The sequence below is a fragment of the Durotheca rogersii genome (assembly GCF_024521655.1).
Source record: "Durotheca rogersii strain YMJ 92031201 chromosome Unknown GGS23scaffold_1, whole genome shotgun sequence".
In the NCBI taxonomy this organism is placed as follows: domain Eukaryota; kingdom Fungi; phylum Ascomycota; class Sordariomycetes; order Xylariales; family Xylariaceae; genus Durotheca; species Durotheca rogersii.
In genome coordinates this window covers 2,181,349-2,199,657 of record NW_026251232.1, presented here as the reverse complement: position 1 = coordinate 2,199,657, position 18,309 = coordinate 2,181,349, and the positions used below count along the sequence as shown (strand labels likewise).

General features: G+C 54.8%; 4 protein-coding genes across 4 annotated transcripts; 3 read left to right on the top strand and 1 right to left on the bottom strand.

Annotated features, from left to right (window-relative positions):
• Positions 1-466: 466 nt before the first annotated feature.
• Positions 467-2,573, top strand: GGS23DRAFT_592208 (uncharacterized protein; the record flags this gene model as incomplete). Its single annotated transcript, XM_051517849.1, has 4 exons — positions 467-539; positions 604-959; positions 1,034-1,272; positions 1,325-2,573. The coding sequence occupies 4 exons, from the start codon at positions 467-469 to the stop codon at positions 2,571-2,573; spliced, it is 1,917 nt and encodes a 638-aa protein (XP_051377143.1).
• A 3,393-nt stretch (positions 2,574-5,966) lies between these two features.
• GGS23DRAFT_545428 (riboflavin synthase domain-like protein) lies at positions 5,967-9,542 on the bottom strand. The gene is made up of 4 exons (XM_051514982.1): positions 9,113-9,542; positions 8,462-8,637; positions 8,251-8,349; positions 5,967-8,107 (listed from the first exon to the last, which is right to left on the bottom strand). Exons 1-4 carry the CDS (start codon positions 9,305-9,307, stop codon positions 6,352-6,354), a joined length of 2,226 nt encoding a protein of 741 aa, XP_051377142.1. The 5' UTR covers positions 9,308-9,542; the 3' UTR covers positions 5,967-6,351.
• Positions 9,543-12,792: 3,250 nt separating this feature from the next.
• GGS23DRAFT_29370 (RNA-binding domain-containing protein) lies at positions 12,793-15,027 on the top strand. Its single transcript, XM_051512669.1, has 5 exons — positions 12,793-13,144; positions 13,288-13,495; positions 13,768-14,062; positions 14,124-14,360; positions 14,415-15,027. Exons 2-5 carry the CDS (start codon positions 13,293-13,295, stop codon positions 14,832-14,834), a joined length of 1,155 nt encoding a protein of 384 aa, XP_051377141.1. The 5' UTR covers positions 12,793-13,144; positions 13,288-13,292; the 3' UTR covers positions 14,835-15,027.
• A 614-nt stretch (positions 15,028-15,641) lies between these two features.
• On the top strand, positions 15,642-17,774 carry GGS23DRAFT_545415 (ArfGap-domain-containing protein). Its single transcript, XM_051514981.1, has 3 exons — positions 15,642-16,150; positions 16,279-17,058; positions 17,134-17,774. The coding sequence occupies exons 1-3, from the start codon at positions 16,103-16,105 to the stop codon at positions 17,437-17,439; spliced, it is 1,134 nt and encodes a 377-aa protein (XP_051377140.1). The 5' UTR covers positions 15,642-16,102; the 3' UTR covers positions 17,440-17,774.
• Positions 17,775-18,309: the final 535 nt, after the last annotated feature.

Sequence of the window (18,309 nt, the reverse complement as noted above, 5' to 3'; positions counted from 1 at the left end):
TATTAGGCGACATCTAAATGAATCGGCCCACTACTCGGGCCAAAAACGGTCCCAAGACTGCATGTCAATTTCATATTCTTGCAACCACTACCAAACAACGGCCCGCCTTCGTGTTGATCTCTCTCTCGTTACGGTACTTGTTAATCTGCGCCAACAGGCCTCTGCTCGCCTGGACTTCTCCCACTTCATACGCCCTCCTCCCTCCCCTAACGGGCACTGAAGTTGTGGCGCTATGGCACTTCGCCATAAAGCCGCCGCTCCGCCATCCTCGTCACGAATAGGTGTCGGGATGCCACCACCTCCCGTCTCGCGCTCTGCATTATACGTGATGTGACTTCTGATATAACCGTGTCGATTCCCTTCTAGATGCGATCCCGAGACGTCGGTTCCTTTCTCAAGGCAGACAGGCCGGTGTAAGCGCCGGGTGAGAGATCGGGTTCGCCACCGCTCCTGTCCTGGCCACGCCATGCTCGTTGTCATCCTGACACTGCTCTGTGCTGCGGCGTCCCCTAGTCGCGGCGTGACACTAGTTAACCATGGTCAGTCAGTCAAGACTCGCTTGGCTCCTCGTCACAAGGACGCGCGATATTAATTACATAGTAGAAGAGCATCGTCCCAGTCGCTTCAACAGAGGAATATCGCTTCTCAATGACACGGCGGCCTCGGCGACCTCAGTGGCCACTCGCTCTCTTGATATCCCGCTAGCTGTCAGCTCCGCAGTAACGAGTCCCGAGCCGTATCGAAGCCCCGTAGATGTCGCTTCGACCCTGGCCGCTTCTTCTAGTGGGGACGCATATGCCATCGCGCCATCAACTGAGGACAATGACGCCTCATCGGAAGCTTACACTTGGTGGACTATATTCAACCTGGGGACTATCACCACAATTCGGAGGCCGACGCTCGTATTGCCTACCGCGACATCGACGAGGGATATCCCCAGACCGACCTCCCAGCCGGCCGTTAGTACTGATACAGGCATCGAGACATACGTATGGCCGACGGCCTCATCCTCTAATTTCAACGCCACTTCAAGACCATGGAATTGGAACGCCACCCTGTCGTCGCCTATATCCACGACGGCTTTTCCTCCGTCAAAGACCGTTCCAGGATCGACTTTCGACGCGCCGAGCGAATGCCCGACGGTATCTGGACCGATCATCGTCACTATCACCTCCTATTCCGTCATTTACACATCCACTACGACCTGGTCTGGGGACCCAGCAGACTATACGCCGCCATATCCGCCCATCAGCATTCCGGAAGATCCTGGATGTACGCCGAAGGAAAGCCCAACGGGTCGACTAACAGTCTCACTCTGCGATAGCTCGGGGAAGACATGTACCATCATCCATCCAACCGCGACGGACGGCTCCGGCCCACCCCACACCGTGGCGGGAACACAGACGATCATCATGGTCACAACAGATAAAAATCCAGCCGTGGTTTTCCCTAGCGAGCCTCCTCCCAGTTACGGTGGGCCGCCCTCGAACCAAAACGGCCACGATCCGGCCCCAGAGGATGGCTCAGTTATCACTACCCCTCAATACGGCATGCTCCCGTCGGATGCCGAGTCCGTAAAATCATCGCCGACCCCAACCGGCAACAGCAGTGAAGGCCCGACTCCGATAACCGTGATAGTCCAGCCTACCGAGGTAGTAGTTAATGACCGAACGTTTACCGACAACCCGACACAAAGGACGTCTACCGTAGTCGTGGGAAGCGACACCTTCGTTATTGATCCGTCTAGGGTGATGGGCGGCGGCGCCACTATTACTCGGCCTCCCCCCAATATAGGGGCCGTGTTTGTACCTATAACGATAACGACTTCCATCGGGGGCCTGGGGGTGGTATACGGGCCGTCGGCCGTAACGATTGACGGCACAGTCTTCACCATCAGGTCCACGCCAACATCTGCAGTTATCCAGGGACAGACGATCACCCTTGGCCCCGAAGGAATCATCTTCCCCACGCAAACCCTACGCGCTGGCGCAGGGCCCGCACCGACGCAGACGGCCGTAATGGGAGGAGAACTCATCGCGGCGATTGGGAGAGATAGGGTCGTCATCGAGGGCACTACGATCAGCTACGGTCCTGGTTTCAGCAGCACCATTACCACGGTCGTCGACGGGGACACCATCTTGATCACACCGACCGGCATCATCGTTCATAACGAGATCCTAGGCGGGGTTGCCGCCATGCCTGCCGCCACTGCCTACGAAATTGTGGGTGGAGCGACCGTCACACAGTTAGGTCTAAATGCCTTGGAAATAGGGGGTAAAACATACCATATCGGCTTGGGCGCCCCGGTAATGACAACGGTGGTCAACGGCCAGACCCTGACAATAGGGCCGAAAGGAGTGGCCATGTCGACGTGGACCCTCGGTTCGCCCTATGCATCAACTACGACGCTAATGCCAGGCGCCGGCAACAACGTCGCGATGATAATCCCTACGGCGACGCAGTCGGCGGAGAACGGTGGACCGATTACACGACCGGATTGGACCCGAGTATTCTCAATCCTATATATGGCTATCGGCGCCGGGTGTTTGGGGCAAATCCTTCTCCAGCTCTAACATTCGCGCTGCCTACATTACAACTGGGGGGTGTTTTTTTTTTCCCCTTCCCTTCTTGTTCCATTGCTAAAGGGTTGGCGGGGGTTTTGGGGTGTTTTATGGCGCACACAATATTGGCAACAGTGGAGCGGACAGATAACGACGTGAAGATACCCGGAGATGTATCCCGCCACCGTTGGCACCGAGTTCGAGCCGGAGGATGGCGGAGAACGAAAGCGTCTGGTACTTATAACTAATCATTAGATGGACCACAGTGTACATTTCACACATGACATAGCCGCACCATCGACGGCTTCGAAGGCGTTGGCAGGGCACTTGGGGAAATAAATAAAAGAAGAGCATTGAGGAGCTTACTCTGCAGAGCCGAGATGAAGATTCGAAGATAGACGAACGTAGACTTACCCTTGTTACCTACATGCACCCACCCATGTGTTCTGGTCACGTAGCCTGCTAAACCCATCTGAATTGCAACGTCCGGGGAGGGAGAGACCAGGTGGTATTAGCTGTGGGGGAGGGGGAAGGATTGAGTGACAGTCTCGATCTCTTTACGCCGGAACTTTTCCCAGTCTGGGCATCGCATCTCTCAGCGTCGAATCCTTCTCGTACGGCCACGCTATGTGAAGAGAAAAAAAGATGCGAGAGGAAGAGGGAGAAAGGGGAAAGGGGGAATGCATGGCCAGGGATGCTTATCACCTTAGGTACCTACCTTACCTACCTAGGCCAACCAACTACCCACCTCAGGTACCTAACACAATCTGGCATCATCGCTAAGCACGAATGCTTATACCCACCTACATATACCCGTATGCCTGCCTGAATTGCATACCGACCAAGGGCCGCCAGAGCGTCGCATAGGTTGTCTGTATGTCGGGTAGGCGGCGCCAGGTCAGATTTAGCCTCGTCTCGGCTCGACGACGGACTGAAACACGCGGCTGCGACGTCTCTGCTGCGATGTGCGTATTTTGCCTCGACGGCGCCTTACCATCCTATCCATCCACCCACCCTCCCACCTCCTCACACGCAGCGCGGTAAGATGTCTGGGCGAGCACGTCCTCCCCGCACGGGCGGGCCGACGAGAGGTCGAGAGGAGAGAGAGACGGAGGCATGGGCGAAGGGAGGAGGAGGAGGGGAGGGACGCGAAGATGCCACCGCCCTCTTGCCAAGTCCGTTCCCGCTACTCGGCGCCTTACACGACGAGGAGCGGCGCCAGCTGAGAGGACGGATGCGTTCGGCGAATATAAAAGCCTAAACCAGCAGGCCCCGTCTAGGCGGATAAGTAGGTAGGTAGGTAGGCAAGGTGTCTAGACCCAGCGAGAAAAAGCGTCGTCAACGCCGAGCTATGCGCGCGGCATGGCGGCGGGAGAAGCGCTAGGTACGCCGTAGGTACGTGTTCGCCACCGATAAGTTGGCAATGGCTATGAAGGGGCTAGCAAGAAGTTGGGTTTATTTTTGCTCTTCTTGGTATTCTGTACAGCGACGCCGCCAACGCGCGCCGGGGGGGGCGTGCTGAAGAAGACGAGAGAAGACTGAAACCCATCCCACCTCCCGAGAGGAAGAAAAAAAAAGGGGGGGGGGGAGAGGTGGGGGAGGGGAATCAGCACGGCTGCCGCATAGACGCACGTAAGTATTACCTGCTATTTCAAATACCTACTGAACTCCACAAGCGATACACCCGTCATTTCAATTTCAGCTCAGCGGAGCGTTGCTCTCTTCTTGTCTCTCGCCCTCGCTTCTCTTGTTCCTTCGCCTTCTCCCCCCCGCTCCACCTCTCATCCCATCCTGCTCCTGCTCCTCCTCCCCCGGTCGTAAAACCTCGCCGCCCGGAACCCAGGCTCGCCTCTCGGCGTCTCAAGACCCCAAAACTGGCACCCGGCTTATTACCTACCTACCTACCTACCTACCTACCTGCTGAGCTTACCGCATTGCGTCGTCCTTCCCATTCCAGGGAGGCACGGACCCGACCTCGCCTCTGAGCAGATAGACGCTGCAGTAGTGTGTATGCAGCGCGCGTGTGTGGCGACCGGCTTAGTCTGCCCTGCACCCCCGTAGCCACGTGCTGTGGATGCAACGATTGCTCGAGAGGAGGCCGGGCGAGCGAGTGCCTGGCCCCGCCCGCCCCCATCCACTGCAGAACGCTTACGCCACGTGAGACCCGAGGGACCAGGGAGGTTCTGGTTCGTGGACAAGGTCCCTGTTGGCAGCGCCCCTGCAGATGTGACGGTCCCGAGAGGCGAACGGTCTGCTGCCTGCTGCCTGCGTGTGGCGAGAGAGAGAGAGAGAGAGAGAGAAAGTCCCGAGGTTTGTCGTGGTGTGCGCGGCGATCGTTGCTCGGCACGTCGCGCTCGATCCGGAAATGGGAGCGCTAGCTACGCCGAATAGGCAGGTGAGTTGGGTGGGCCAGGCGGCCGGGCGCGTGGGTGCGGGCGCGGATGGCAGGTAGGGTGGCGTCGGGTCTGGTCTGGGAGAACTACCACGCGTCCCCCCTCCCCCAGCAGGAGAGTATGTGGAATGTACCCGGTGCCATAGCAGAAACGAAGCCGCGAGGCCTCGACACGGCTGGTGGACGGATTGCCGACGTGTTGGGGATGGCCCAGATTTGTGTCCCGTTGTGCAGACGCACGACCGTCCCGCAGGAGGTCCGGGAAAACATGCGGAGGGTTCCAACGGCAGTAGTGTTAACGGAACCTCCACGTGCTAAACATGCCCCGGAGAAGTCCTAGAGGGAAGGGGGCCGTAGGTACCGATGATATATGCACGCCGGTGTGCTTCGTTGGGCTAAGTTCCCACGAACTGTGGTCGTCTAGAAGAAAGACAGAAACGAAGTCTACGTAGATACTACGTTGGACAGAGAGGTATAAAACATATAGATGGGGCGTCGTTTACGGCCCTGCCAATACTAGCTAGGATTGTGTTGCTTTGGGATATCAATGCTCGGTAGAAATGGCACAAGGAGAGGGACGCCCGGGTCTTCAGGATACAAACCTAGCCACGGCATATCGAGGCTACTTGTCTACGGTCTAATAGATCTATCCGTCAGGCACGTTAAAGCATGATAAATGCCGTCCCCCCTCCCCCCCCCTTTCCCGCAGCAACCCCAAGTTCCAAGTGAGATCAGAACCCGGGGTCGCACCACGGTCTAGTATAAGCTATGCTTTGCACGTTCCCGAGCCCCAGTGGAGGCATTCACTCTTCTCGGCGGCGGTAAGAGCCGATATTCTACGCCCAGGGTAGGTCTGGTTTAAGTTACTATCGCCTCACCCCCCGAAAGACGACGTCAAATAGGGGTAATTCTCCCCCGAGAGTAGGCTATACGGCAGTTATGAGAAACGAGACGAGACAAATCACTAGGGAAAAGTAGAAAGGAGAAAGGCCCCACATGTGCCGGTGACATACGGGAACTCTTGATGACCTTTTAATGTATACACGTCAACTTTTAATACGTCAGGGAGGTACCGGATAGTGCTCACAGTTAAGTCTACCTATCCAAGCTAGGTGTGTTTACGACCAAGTCATATCCGGAAGCAAATACACCCGACCAGCTGCTGTGGCCTCAACGCAGATTCGGTCTATTGGGCATAGGTATCCGGTGTATAGACGAGAGTCAAATATGATTAGATCCGGAAAACGGGCACTTGCGTTCAGGTCAAATCGTGCACGCGTGATGGTGTATATTGCGTCTATGTTAGAGGAGGACACAGGAACCTGCGGCTAGGGGAAGCATCCGCGACCCTATGCGTGGCGGTATCCCCCTTCGTCCTGGAACAGCACCCACTAGGCATTACCAAACCTCTTCCCAGATTAGGTTTTTCGTCGACAACCACGCCTTCGCGGCCTCGCGGTCGGGCACGAGCTGCCCGGCGACCATGGCGTCGTAGAGGGCCAATCGAACCGCCTCGGGCATCTTTCCGGAGCTACCACATATGCAGATGATCGCTCCCCTCTCGATGTACTGGCAGACCAGTGGCGCCTGCTCGCGGATGCGGTCTTGCACGTATATCTTCTCCTTCTGGTCTCGAGAGAAGGCCGTGAAGACCTTGGCCTGGAGCTCGGCCCATTCATTCTCGAAGTAAAAGTCTGCCTTGCGATTCCGCCCGCCAAAGAACACCGCAACCGGCCCGGCCGGAGATTCTTGCAGTCGATCCCAGAGGTAAGCACGCACTGGTGCAATGCCGGTGCCCGGGGCAATTGCCAACAGCGGCTTGTGGTGAAGGCCCGGATTCAGTGAATCTCGTTGTCTGTGTGATATCATGATATTCGTACCCGGGCTGAGGGATTCCACGTAGCGGGAGCAGAGCCCCTGCCGGGTCTTTCGCAGCACCGTCTTGTATTTCACCAACGCCACCAGCAATTCCACTCGAGCGCACTCTACGTTTTCCCGACTCTTAATCAGTTTACCCCCGCTTGCTATGCTGTACTCTCGGCCTCTGATAGTGGGAAAGATGGACGGGACATGCTGGTATGGTATCTTTACGGATGGGAAGTCGTGAAGCACCTCTAAAATGGACCGTCGGGGTCGGGACGTGTAGTCGTAGAACTCATCAGAGTGGCCAGGATTTGCAAACTCCCTAAGCCGCTCTCTATGCATGGAATCCACCGTATAGAAGGCGATATCATGGAAAAATATGCGTTTTGGTATAGCATTGATGTCGTAGTTATTAAGAAGGAGCTGCCGTAAGGTGCTGTTGGATAGCGGGAAACAATTTCTAGGTCGGGAGTAGAGCCCCTGGTTTTGCTTTCCGTGGTGCTCAAGGGGAATATCGGCGACGTCTTGCCAACCCATGAGGTCAATCAACGCCTGCACATCTGCAGGGAAGTTTTTAGGGTACAGAACAACTGTGTCACCTGGTAGATAAGCGAAGTAGTCTTTCTTCTCCGTAGGGCCTATTGATGCCCGGGGCTGAACACCGAGGGTTATGAGCCGAACATCTTGCCAGTGAGTATTAGGAGTTACACGGTGATTGTCGTGAACGACTGCCAACCAGGCGTCAGGGATCGGGAGGAGATCCGGTGGAGGCGCGACCTCCTTGGCACTCGCTGAGACCTCTAGAGAGTATTTTTCTGGGTCATCTCTCAGTACATTAGGTCGGTCTAACGTGTCGATCCCGCCTTGGATCAGGCTGGCTGTATGCTCTGATAGGCGGGCAGCATAAGTATCACTATATGGAGACATCCTTTCTGACCGCAAAGCTAGCTCCATGCCTCGCGGGTGAGGAGTATCAACATGGCTGAAAAGTGCTGCGGTTCGGTCAAGGACCTGCTCCTGATGGATTTGTTGGTGAGACTGGCTGGTAACGTCTGTGCCAGGTAATGAGGTGCTGGAAGTTGGATCTGCAATGCCTGCGACCTCATCCTGGGGCTTGTCACGATCCGACATTGGTTTATCCGGAGAATCCATTGTGGGTGCTAGCTCTATCGTGAACTTAGGGGAAAGCTGTACATCTGATGGTATTGGTGACAGGCCCTGGGGTAGGGGGTATTCTTGCAGAAGATGGCTGTGTAGGCTTAATGACCAAGGCAAGAAAGTGCCATCGATTCTGAAAATAAGAATTAGTTTTAAATCCTAGTCCGCCCGTGATTTGTGTAGGCCTTGTTGGGCAGGAAGAGGGAATAAGAACAAAGAGTTAGGCACAGAAGCTCGAAGCCGGGATAATGACAGCATTTAGGGAGATGCACCTACCCGTCTTCATGACGCTCATCAGCCTCACCACGTGGGAAGAACTCGGTCGCACCAAGTTGGCTGAGGCGTTTGTGAAGCTTCTTCGCTGCCCAGTTGTACCTGTAGGATGTCGAGAGGAAGATATCAGCCAGACGGCTTCCCAAGCAGCAGTGGGGGCGAAGATGATGTAGCAAGTAGGGGGGTAGAAGAGGGTAGAATGAGGACGCCCTACTTGGAGTATGAGCTATCGCCAAGGCCAAAAGTGGTAAAGTTGAGGCTCTGGAGGCAGTCCGGTGGTAGGCGTTTGCGAAGGAGGCTCTTCCAGAACCTAAGCGTGTTTTTAGGTAGCTCACCCTGACCGGTGGTGGAGATGACGAATATAGTCAGGGGATATTGCAATAAGGTAGTCTTGGTAGACAGGCAGGCAGTTAGTTGTGCTGCCAGGACACGCTGTCGCTGCTGGGATGACGGAGGGAAGGATGATGGGGGTGTATTCAAACAAATAACACCTGGGGTTGGGTCCGAGCGGGTTTTCGACCGAATAGTACAAGATGAGTAAGAAAAGGGAATGAATATGGGAATGAGATAAATTTACTTAGGTGGCGAGAGGTGGATTGGGTTGGCTTCTGTCCTGTGCGCAGCAACCAGCGACAACGGCAGCAAACAGTACAGGGACGAATGGATTATATATTTTATTCTCGTTCATGTTTATTATTTGTGTCCCTTTTCGCCCCCTTTTCTGCAAGAAGCATTTGTGGAATTAAATAACTGGACGGTACCGGGTGGGTGTTGTGACAACGGATTAGGTGATCTGCCCCCGTATCTCGATTCGATACTGGCCGACGGATAGAGTTAAACAAATTGGAAGATTGATTCTGCTTACGAGCTCGACGTCGTTCATCTCACCAACCAATACCTGAAAGTGTAGTCTTTCAGCCAGCCGCCCAAGGTCTTCTGCCAAATCCTGGCTGTTGCCGGTCTCGGATCCGTAAAGGATGAGCATGCGCCTGTCCTCCAGTGGGATCGCTTCATCTTCGATGCTGGTGCCGTCGCGGATGCGTTGAGGCTCGCTCGCCATGCTGGGCTTGAAGGCAGTGAAAGGGGCAAAAGCGGAAGGGGGAGGGGGGCGCAGAAGAGTGTGGGCGAAGGACTCGATCTATGAAGAAAGCAAAAATGAAGAAGGGAGAAGTGATGAGATTGATAAGATAAGTTTGATACTGGAGTTACATAAGACCCCAGAACGCCGGCTTGTCGCGGAACCGCATGGCGGATTGGTGTAGATGGGAATTTGAAGGCCTGCGGCAGCACTCAGCTGAGGTACCGTAGGCAGGTATGTACGTGCATACCTACCTACCTACCTCACACTTTAGGTACCGGGTATTGACAATCTACCTAGGTACCTCTAACTCCAGGCCTACCTGTAGGTACCTACCTCCCCCTTCCTTTAGCTGCCTACTACCCTAGGTACCTACATATCTGCTTAAGAAGGAAGTGGATGTCTACCTACCTAGGTAGGTCCAGGCGGTGTTACGTCATGCGACGATATAGGTGCCTGAGGGGGAGCTTCCTTGGAATATCCAATTCAGTCTCAACGTGTGGCTTCCATGCACTACATGGAGCACTTACATCCGTATTTAGAGATACAGTGGTACACGTCTCCACATGCAGCCTCAGCATGTAGGTGGGCGGTACAGAAGGGCGATTCCGTTCCATCTATTAACACCGATTGGATGATGTTCACAACAACATGCCTAAGAGGTATCTACCACGTAGCATGTGTTGGTTGGTATCCACCGAAAACCCATGGTTGCTGCTGTCGTCGTCAAGCGGGTTTGGTGTGTGCGGGGTTAAAGCGGCTCTGGAGATATCAAGGGAAGGCTGGAAGGCTGAAAGGATGGATATCCTAGGCTGCGCTCACAGGGCTCGCGATCTTAACCCCATAGTTTATTTAGGTAGGTGGATAACCCGTAAGAGGCAGAAGGGCACGGTTTTAGGCCGAGAGCACGTTCGATAGGAGGTACCTACCTCGCAGACACATCTCCCTGAGGTTAGGTATATACACAAACGAGGCACACAGGAGGCACCCACCCATCTACTTAGGTACCTGCCTATTTAACCTAACAACAGGATGTACTCATAGTACCTACGTTACACACACGCGCCCACGTTTCAGATCCGATCTTACCCCTGATCGAGTTAGAGCCTCGAATCTTCGCCTAGCTGCGTCGACTCATGATTACCTGATTATTTAGGTACCTAGGGTCAGTATGAGTGTACATGGGGAAACGAGCGGACAGGATGATATACCTACGTTACTTGCACCTACTAGCACCTCCTACACCAGGATGCATGTAGGCTAGAGCTACCTATCAGGTACCTACCTAGGTACCTACCAGACATACGTACGTTCAGCCGTACGTTCAGCCGTACGTTCAGCAATACGTCCGCACAAGCAGCAGCCTGACAACGATGATGACATTCTCCAAGGGGCCGGGACTGCAGCGTAACGTTGGGGGACATCTTCTGGTCGTCTGCATCCAGGGTGCCGACATGTTGGTAATAAGGGTGTCCTCTTCGCCGTATGCACTTCATGCACGCAACGGGGGCTAATGAACCGACCTGCCAGCCGAAAGCGGCGACAAAGCCATGTGGACCGAACCCAACGACTGTATCTCCCCATCTCCGCAGCTAGGTAAACAGATACCTACGTATTGCCCTGCCTGCTAAGATGGTCCGACGGTAGTATGGCGTGTTTATATAGGTGTGTATGCGTTTGATCCAACCCCCTATACGAAGCTGCTGACTATGGCGGTCGGTTGATGTCGCACTCGTTTGCTCCAGGACAGAATCGGTGCGGGAACGGCCTCGTTATACCGGCCGGGTCGATAGAATATAGGCAGGTATAAGGATATTACGTCTGCTGGGCACCCAAGGTTTGGGCCCTTAACGGAGAGCAAATTATTAATTGCCTGGACAATGTTACGATTCTTGTAGTAGCGGTAAGGGAGAAAAGGGGGAGATGCCTCTGTCCTTTAGGTTGTCGAGGTTCTATAGGCTGGTGAAGTCTTAAAGACAAGGAGGGCGTTGATATTGTAGAGAGTATGGGGTGTGCCTAGAGAGACCCATGCTAGCTTTGCTTTGCCAGCGCGCAGGTGGCTCCGTCGTCGAAATCCTAAGCATCTTTCTGAAGGCTTCCAGAATGCCCAACGAGATCCATAGGCCACGGAACTGCAATACGGATTGGATTGTTAAATACGGCACGTACAATCCATATGTACCTAAGCCTAGAGGTGTAAGGGGGAGGGGAAAGCGAACCTGCATAGAATTAAAATCGACGCCGTTCCTCGAACACCGGTTGCCCTGTCTACATACGATAGCACAGGCACTTCGACGGAGGATTGCCGTTGGATGAGGGCGGGTTCCCTTCAGCTGCCATTCCTATACTTAGATGGGTGTGTTACGATGGCGTCGAGACCGTGCAATTTACCCTTCTTCAATGCGCGCCTCCGCAACATCCAATTACTCATACGATAACCCATTGCTGTTGCGGACACAACGCATAAAAGAAACTTCGCATCATCTAATATAGTCATACTTAGGTATGGAGGTACCTCATGCATATATACAATAAGTACGCGGGCACTTGCCGCCCACCACTAAGGAAATGTGCCTAGGAGGTAGGTAGGTATGTAATAACAAATGAGGCAAGGGCTTTTCTACATAACCAGTTTTACATTTATACACCTACGACAGGTAGGGAACTTAACGTGCCTAGGTTGTTAAGATACACTCCGTATTGCCAGCTGCTTTATTGCCTAGGTTACCAGGTGGTAGTATAGGTAACTATAGAACAAGGGGGGGGGGAGGGGGGAATCGAATAAATGCAAGTCGAAATATGCCTGGCTGGCAGTCCGTTCCCTGGCATGGGGATATGGGGCAGGCTGTCGCGCATAAAGAAATGTATACACGCCTACATATAGACGCGCATCAGCTCCGTAGGTATAGCCCCCATGGCAACTACGGTACAGATGTCTGCCCTGGAGGCAAGAACAACCTCGCAGCTCGAAAACCTCAGCGCCTGCCTTAGGTAGTTCCAGCTGAGGACACTATTTGCAGGTACCTGCCTGCCTGCCTACCTAACTAACCTGCCTACCTCATACGGCGGTCACCGCCTCTATGGTGGGCTCTTGCCTCCTTCCTTCTCGAACGCTCCTACATCTACGTAACCCACCAGCTACCCGACTCCTTCTGACATACATCTCTGCCGCTTTCTATTTTCAACCTCCCTCCACCCGCACCCCCTTTATTTCCCTTCTCTTCTTTTTCTTTTCCTATGTCCACCCCCCTTAACTTTCCGCCTGACTCGACCTGTGTCTGCTCTCGCCTTCTCCACGTACCTAGGTAACTACCGGTAGGCAGGCCACTACTAGATTCCAGAGCCTGCTAGGCTGCGTGGCTAGGACAAGAAAGGGCCGGAGGCACACTTCTTAACACGCATGTCCTCCCTATTGGTAGACGAGCACCCCAAACTAACTGGTAGCAAAGTTAGATTGCGCCCATCGCCAGACTCTCCGTCGGTGGATGTATCCACCCTAAGATATTACCCGGATCGGTACTTTTGACGTAACACACCTGGAGGGAAAGAGGTACGTATCTCCTCTCGCATTTTTCTGATTGGCCCAGGCGCACCTGCCAAGACGCACTCACCTCTTCACCGGCGCTTCACCCACGCCTGCCGTGCATTTATCCCTCCCACGGCGACCCACACAAGAAACATCAACCCTTAAAAAATTCTGGCCGCGTCCGACCATCTGGTCTCTCTCCCATTTCCTCTTCACACCTCTCGTATTCCATCAATCTCAAGCTCGTTGTGTCACACGTCGACCAAAACCCAACTCTCCCAATCTTTTCTAGGGCACGTAGCCACCCTATTCCTCCCCCGAAATTGTTCAAGAGTTCAATACTGAACCCAAGCCCGAACGTCCTCAACGTCTATCATCGTCTTCCGTCAAGCCAGCCAACCCCAGCACCAACTAATCTCCCGCCCAAGATCAACAGATACAATGGCCACCACAGCGGAGAAAGTCACCGACGCTGCTGTCAACGACGTTACCAATGCTCTGAGCAATGCCTCTATCACTGGCAAGGACGAGAACAAGGATGCCGTCCATGCCAGTGCCGCCGAGGGCCGCCGACTGTACATCGGCAACCTCGCATATGCGACAACTGAGGGGGAGTTGAAAGAATTCTTCAAGGCCTACCTTGTGTAAGTCCTCCTCCCCACCTCCCCCAGACTTCGCGTGTGGTGCGAGGCGAATCAATGCATTTATCGCTAGTACCGCTTCTTTGACTACCATATGCTACTATGGATATCAGCGTGGCCTAGCCTCGAATCGTGTTGAGGGCTCTATATGGAGGGCCTCCTGTAGCTCTCCCGGCTCGATATTTTTGGTGGTAGCGGCGGGGATGTTACTGTTTTGCGACAGTGTCTTAAGTGATGTGAGATGTGGTGTCCGTACTAATTTGTATTTTGTTTAGGGAGTCCGTCTCCATTCCTAAGAACCCTCGCACCGACCGCCCCGTTGGCTACGCCTTCGTTGACCTCTCCACCCCGAACGAGGCCGAGCGTGCCATCGCTGAACTTTCCGGCAAGGAGATTCTCGACCGCAAGGTGTCCGTCCAGCTTGCTCGCACTCCTCAGCCCGCTGGCGAGAGGGGGGAGGGGGTTGCCAACGGCGAGATTGGCGCTGATGGTTCTCGGCGCCGAGCCCCTGGCCGTGGCCGCGGTCGTGGCCGTGGTCGCGCCGGCCGCGCTGGTCGTGGCGGACGACCTGTAAGATTTGACCTGATTCGAATCGTAAATGTATCGACAGCGGCGCTGACTTGGCACTTAGGAGGGCGGAAAGGACGAGGATACTCTTGACTCGGCTGCAAATGCAACTACCGCTCCCGATTCCGAGGTTCTGCCTCTGACCGACATCACTAATAAGGCCGATGTTGACAAGACTGACAAGAGTGCGAAGAAGGGCCCTCCCCGTGAACGCCGTGAGCGTGGTCCACCCGCCGATGGTATCCCTTCCAAGAACAAGGTCATGGTCGCGAACCTTCCTTATGACCTCACCGAAGAGAAGGTAAGTCGATGAATCTACGGTAGCGAGTGGAGGCATTTGTTGACTCGTCCATAGCTCAAGGAACTCTTCGAGGATTACCAGCCCTCTTCTGCCAAGATTGCCCTTCGACCAATTCCTCGATTTATGATCAAGAAGCTCCAGGCTCGAGGTGAGCCTCGCAAGGGCCGAGGCTTCGGCTTCGTCACCCTTGCCTCTGAGGAGTTGCAGCAGAAAGCCGTTTCCGAGATGAATGGCAAGGAGATCGAGGGCCGAGAGATAGCTGTGAAGGTCGCTATTGACAGTCCTGACAAGACGGACGAGGAAGCCAACATTCACGAAACTGAGACCAATGGCCAGGAGGCTACCCTGACCACGCTGGACGCTCCTGCGGCTGCGCCGGCCCCCGCTGCTGCGCCAGTTGCGTCGGATACTGCTGCGGCTGCGGCTGCTGCCTCGACGGCCCCGGCTGCCTCGGCCGCTCCGGCTACCGCCTAGGTCTATTCCAACCATCCTCGACCGTACGAACTTTGTCTGCGATGAGAACCGGGTCCGAACGATCATTGCTACCCAGTGAAACATTAATACTTGCGCGTCGGTCGAGATTTTGACGATGAATGAGATGTACGTTGTTCATCAGGGATGGCCGGTTTCTTGATTTTACTGCAATGATACGAAAGCCCCCCAAGGCAGCACATGCGACTTGTATGATTGTTAGCAGCTTGCCGCTGCGGCATCTGCCGCACAGCAATGTTGTGTCATACGTCCCAGCCGCCATGGAGCAGTTTTGGCACGGATGTTAATTTGCGAATGATTTTCGCAACCCTTCTCGCGCACCTTCACGGGCTGTACCACTAGCTGGACGCCGGGCCTGGGGTTTAGGGAGTGGACCCGGAAAAGTTCGCGCGAGCGCAACAGAATAGATACGATTGATCATGATATGGTGCCGTGTAACCCCAACGGTGATTAGATGTGCCCGGTTACTCTCTATCATGATAGAACTAGGACCGGGGATACGTGAGCTTGTAAGTGAATTGCGATTGACCACGTATGCGTAATGATGGTTGTCGGCCGCTGGTCCTCTCTATATATACTTGGGAGAAACAGGTCGACTCCTTGCGTAAGATGCCACGGTGATGTGTGAGAGAGGGTAGGTGGAGGTAGGTAGATAATCGGGCGTACTACGTGGATCGAAGGCTTCGAGTGCCTACCTACCTACATAACGGGTGGAACGTCGTGTGCCTGGCAGGCGAGCCGTCGAGGCAAGGCACTGGCCAAACTTGTACTGTACTTCGGTCGCACGTGGCTGTGCCAAGGCTACTGGGCTTTGGGGTGCTTGTCCTACTCAGGTACATACTCATAAGGCAGCCGGCTGAGTGGTGCTACCTGTCGCCAGCAGGGGATGGCCCTGTGGCGTTTATGTGGACAATCGGTCCTGCGTGTCCGATAGATCCCTGCTCGATTCGTCCAAGGTCATATCCCCTTATCCCTTATTCCGTCTATTCTTGGAGATTGCAGGCGTGCACGAATCCCACTTTGCTTCATCACAATAGTTACCACGTAGCTACCTACCTACCTAACTACCTGTGCCTTATACCTAGCTCGGGCGTCCTCCGACTCGCCTATCTACCTGCATCCAACCCTCGACAGACTCGAATTGCCGTCCCCTCCGTCGAAGTTGTCCGTGCTTGACGGTCAGCGACAAATTGTTTATCAAGGCACCCGTGGGAGTTCCCGCTGCTGATTCGGCGCAACAGCGGCCCGTCATGGCCTCGAAAGCTATGTGGGAGGTCGACCCCGAGACAAGATCAAAGGTAAAACCACAGCCACCAAATCTCCGTGGAATTGTTCATGTCTCGATCGCCACAGGTGTTGGGAGCGGGGTGGGACGCGTTCGGCTCTTACACGGTTAGGCGCTTGCTAACTCCCAATTCGCACGCAGCTCCTGGTGATCCAAAAGACGAACAACAACAATGTCTGCTGCGATTGCAACGCCCCGAACCCACAATGGGCCTCTCCTAAGTTCGGCGTCTTCATCTGCCTCTCTTGCGCTGGCGTTCACCGGGGCCTCGGCGTCCACATCTCCTTCGTCCGCTCGGTCACCATGGACGCCTTCAAGCAAGCTGAGATTGAGCGCATGCGCCTCGGTGGCAACCAGGAGTGGAGGTCATTCTTCGAGCAGCACCACGACACAAAGATGCGCGGTCTGGATTGGGACGATGCCACCATTGCGGAACGGTATAGCGGTGAAGTGGGCGAGGAGTGGAAGGAGAGGCTAAGCGCTAAGGTCGAGGGCAAGGACTACGTTCCCGGCGAGCGGAAAAGCACACCAAAACCCGCCTCCGGCGCGTCGGGGCCGCCCATAAGGCAGATCAGCAGAACCGGGACGCCGCTCCAGGGCGTGGCAACGAGCGGGAGTCGAACGGCGAGTCCCAGCCGGCCGGGCGTCAAGGCTAAAGTTGACGACGAGTACTTCTCGCGGTTGGGAAAGGAGAACGCGACCCGGCCGGAGGACCTGCCGCCCAGCCAAGGTGGAAAATACGGCGGGTTTGGAAACACGCCTACGCCTGCGCAGGACAATGGCGGTGGGCTACCCGACTTCGCAGACGTGCAAAAAGATCCGGTGGCTGCGCTCACGAGAGGCTTCGGCTGGTTCACAACCACGGTAAGCAAGACGGCCAAAGGAATCAACGACGATTTCATACAACCGACAGCCAAACAGGTGAGAGATGATGGCCCTCGTGGTGCTTTATCGCACCCATGCGTCAGTCTAGGTGCTAATCTTCATACGCAACAGCTATCCGAGTCGGACTTTGCAGCACAGGCGAGGGCAGCGGCAGGGAACGTGGGCAAGGTGGCCCAAGCTGGCGCAGTGTCGGCGCAGGAGCGCTTCAGCCGCTTCGTTGAGGGGACGGACGAGCGCAGGCAAGCGCCGGTGGACGAGAGCAAGAAGGCATTCTGGGACGACTTTTCCGCTGTCGCCGACCAGCGGCACGGGACCGGGCCGAAGTATAGTGCTATCGGAACTTCGGCCATGGGCAAAGGCGGGGGTAAAAACACGTCGGCATCGGGAAAGAAGGATGATGAGTGGGATGATTGGTGATTTCGAAGAAGAGGAGAAGACGGCCCGGCCATTGACGGTTGGGAAACACCCCGTACCGGGGGGAGCGGGTGCCGGAAAATGGGGGCAGCTGTTATGACGGAGGGATCCAATCTGGACGGGTAATTTACAACGCACCCATACCCCTGAATGTCGGGATACGATGCTATGCTGTACGAATAGACGGGATTTCCGGATAGCATGTGTCTATGGATCGATCATACCTGTAGGTTGGCCGATTACTGGCGAGAGAGACGGAGAATGTGCCCCTATTCTTTTTCTTTGCTGTATAGTACCTTAGGTACCTACCTAGGTATTTAATCGACAGATTACCTATACACGGCCAGTGGCCTATTTGGGGTAACCGTCATGCAAACCAGTGATGTGCCTATATCCGATAGCAACCTCGGCGGAAGCAGTCCGGGACACCTGGGGACAGGTGGCCTTTCTATGCTATCAGACCGTTCAGCTAAGCTTGCATATGAGGTTAGGTACATACCTACTTAGCCGATTCACGGAGCGAGGCATTTACGCCTAGCAAAAAGCCTGTAGCTATACCCAGAGATGCCTACCTGTAGGTACCTCTGATACACTAACAGGTACCTAAGGTACCTAAGGTCAGTTTACGTGTAGGTACCTCCTAACCTTCCACCTCAGGTACCCATAAGGCAGTACCTTCGGCGGCTACTTAGGTGTACCGAAGGTAAGCACCTGTACGCCAATCCATTGACGGCCAGGGCCGGCTACCGCCGGTGTCGGTGGTTGGCGCTGGCAGAGTTTCCCCATGCCGCGGAACAAGTTCGACGTGCGTGCATCGAGACTGAAAAAGGCACGCATCTAATGCGGCCGTCCAGAGCAGCGTTACCTACTTCT

Excerpts from the sequence above, each read along its gene's own strand:
- GGS23DRAFT_545428 (XM_051514982.1), bottom strand. The coding sequence starts at position 9,307 with ATGGCGAGCGAGCCTCAACGCATCCGCGACGGCACCAGCATCGAAGAT. Across the intron at positions 8,638-9,112 it reads AGATGAACGACGTCGAGCTC|ACTACCTTATTGCAATATCC; the intron begins GTAAGCAGAATC and ends CTGTCTACCAAG. Across the intron at positions 8,108-8,250 it reads GATGAGCGTCATGAAGACGG|AATCGATGGCACTTTCTTGC; the intron begins GTAGGTGCATCT and ends TCTTATTTTCAG.
- GGS23DRAFT_29370 (XM_051512669.1), top strand. The coding sequence starts at position 13,293 with ATGGCCACCACAGCGGAGAAAGTCACCGACGCTGCTGTCAACGACGTT. Across the intron at positions 13,496-13,767 it reads TTCTTCAAGGCCTACCTTGT|GGAGTCCGTCTCCATTCCTA; the intron begins GTAAGTCCTCCT and ends TATTTTGTTTAG. Across the intron at positions 14,063-14,123 it reads CTGGTCGTGGCGGACGACCT|GAGGGCGGAAAGGACGAGGA; the intron begins GTAAGATTTGAC and ends CTTGGCACTTAG.
- GGS23DRAFT_545415 (XM_051514981.1), top strand. The coding sequence starts at position 16,103 with ATGGCCTCGAAAGCTATGTGGGAGGTCGACCCCGAGACAAGATCAAAG. Across the intron at positions 16,151-16,278 it reads ACCCCGAGACAAGATCAAAG|CTCCTGGTGATCCAAAAGAC; the intron begins GTAAAACCACAG and ends ATTCGCACGCAG. Across the intron at positions 17,059-17,133 it reads TACAACCGACAGCCAAACAG|CTATCCGAGTCGGACTTTGC; the intron begins GTGAGAGATGAT and ends CATACGCAACAG.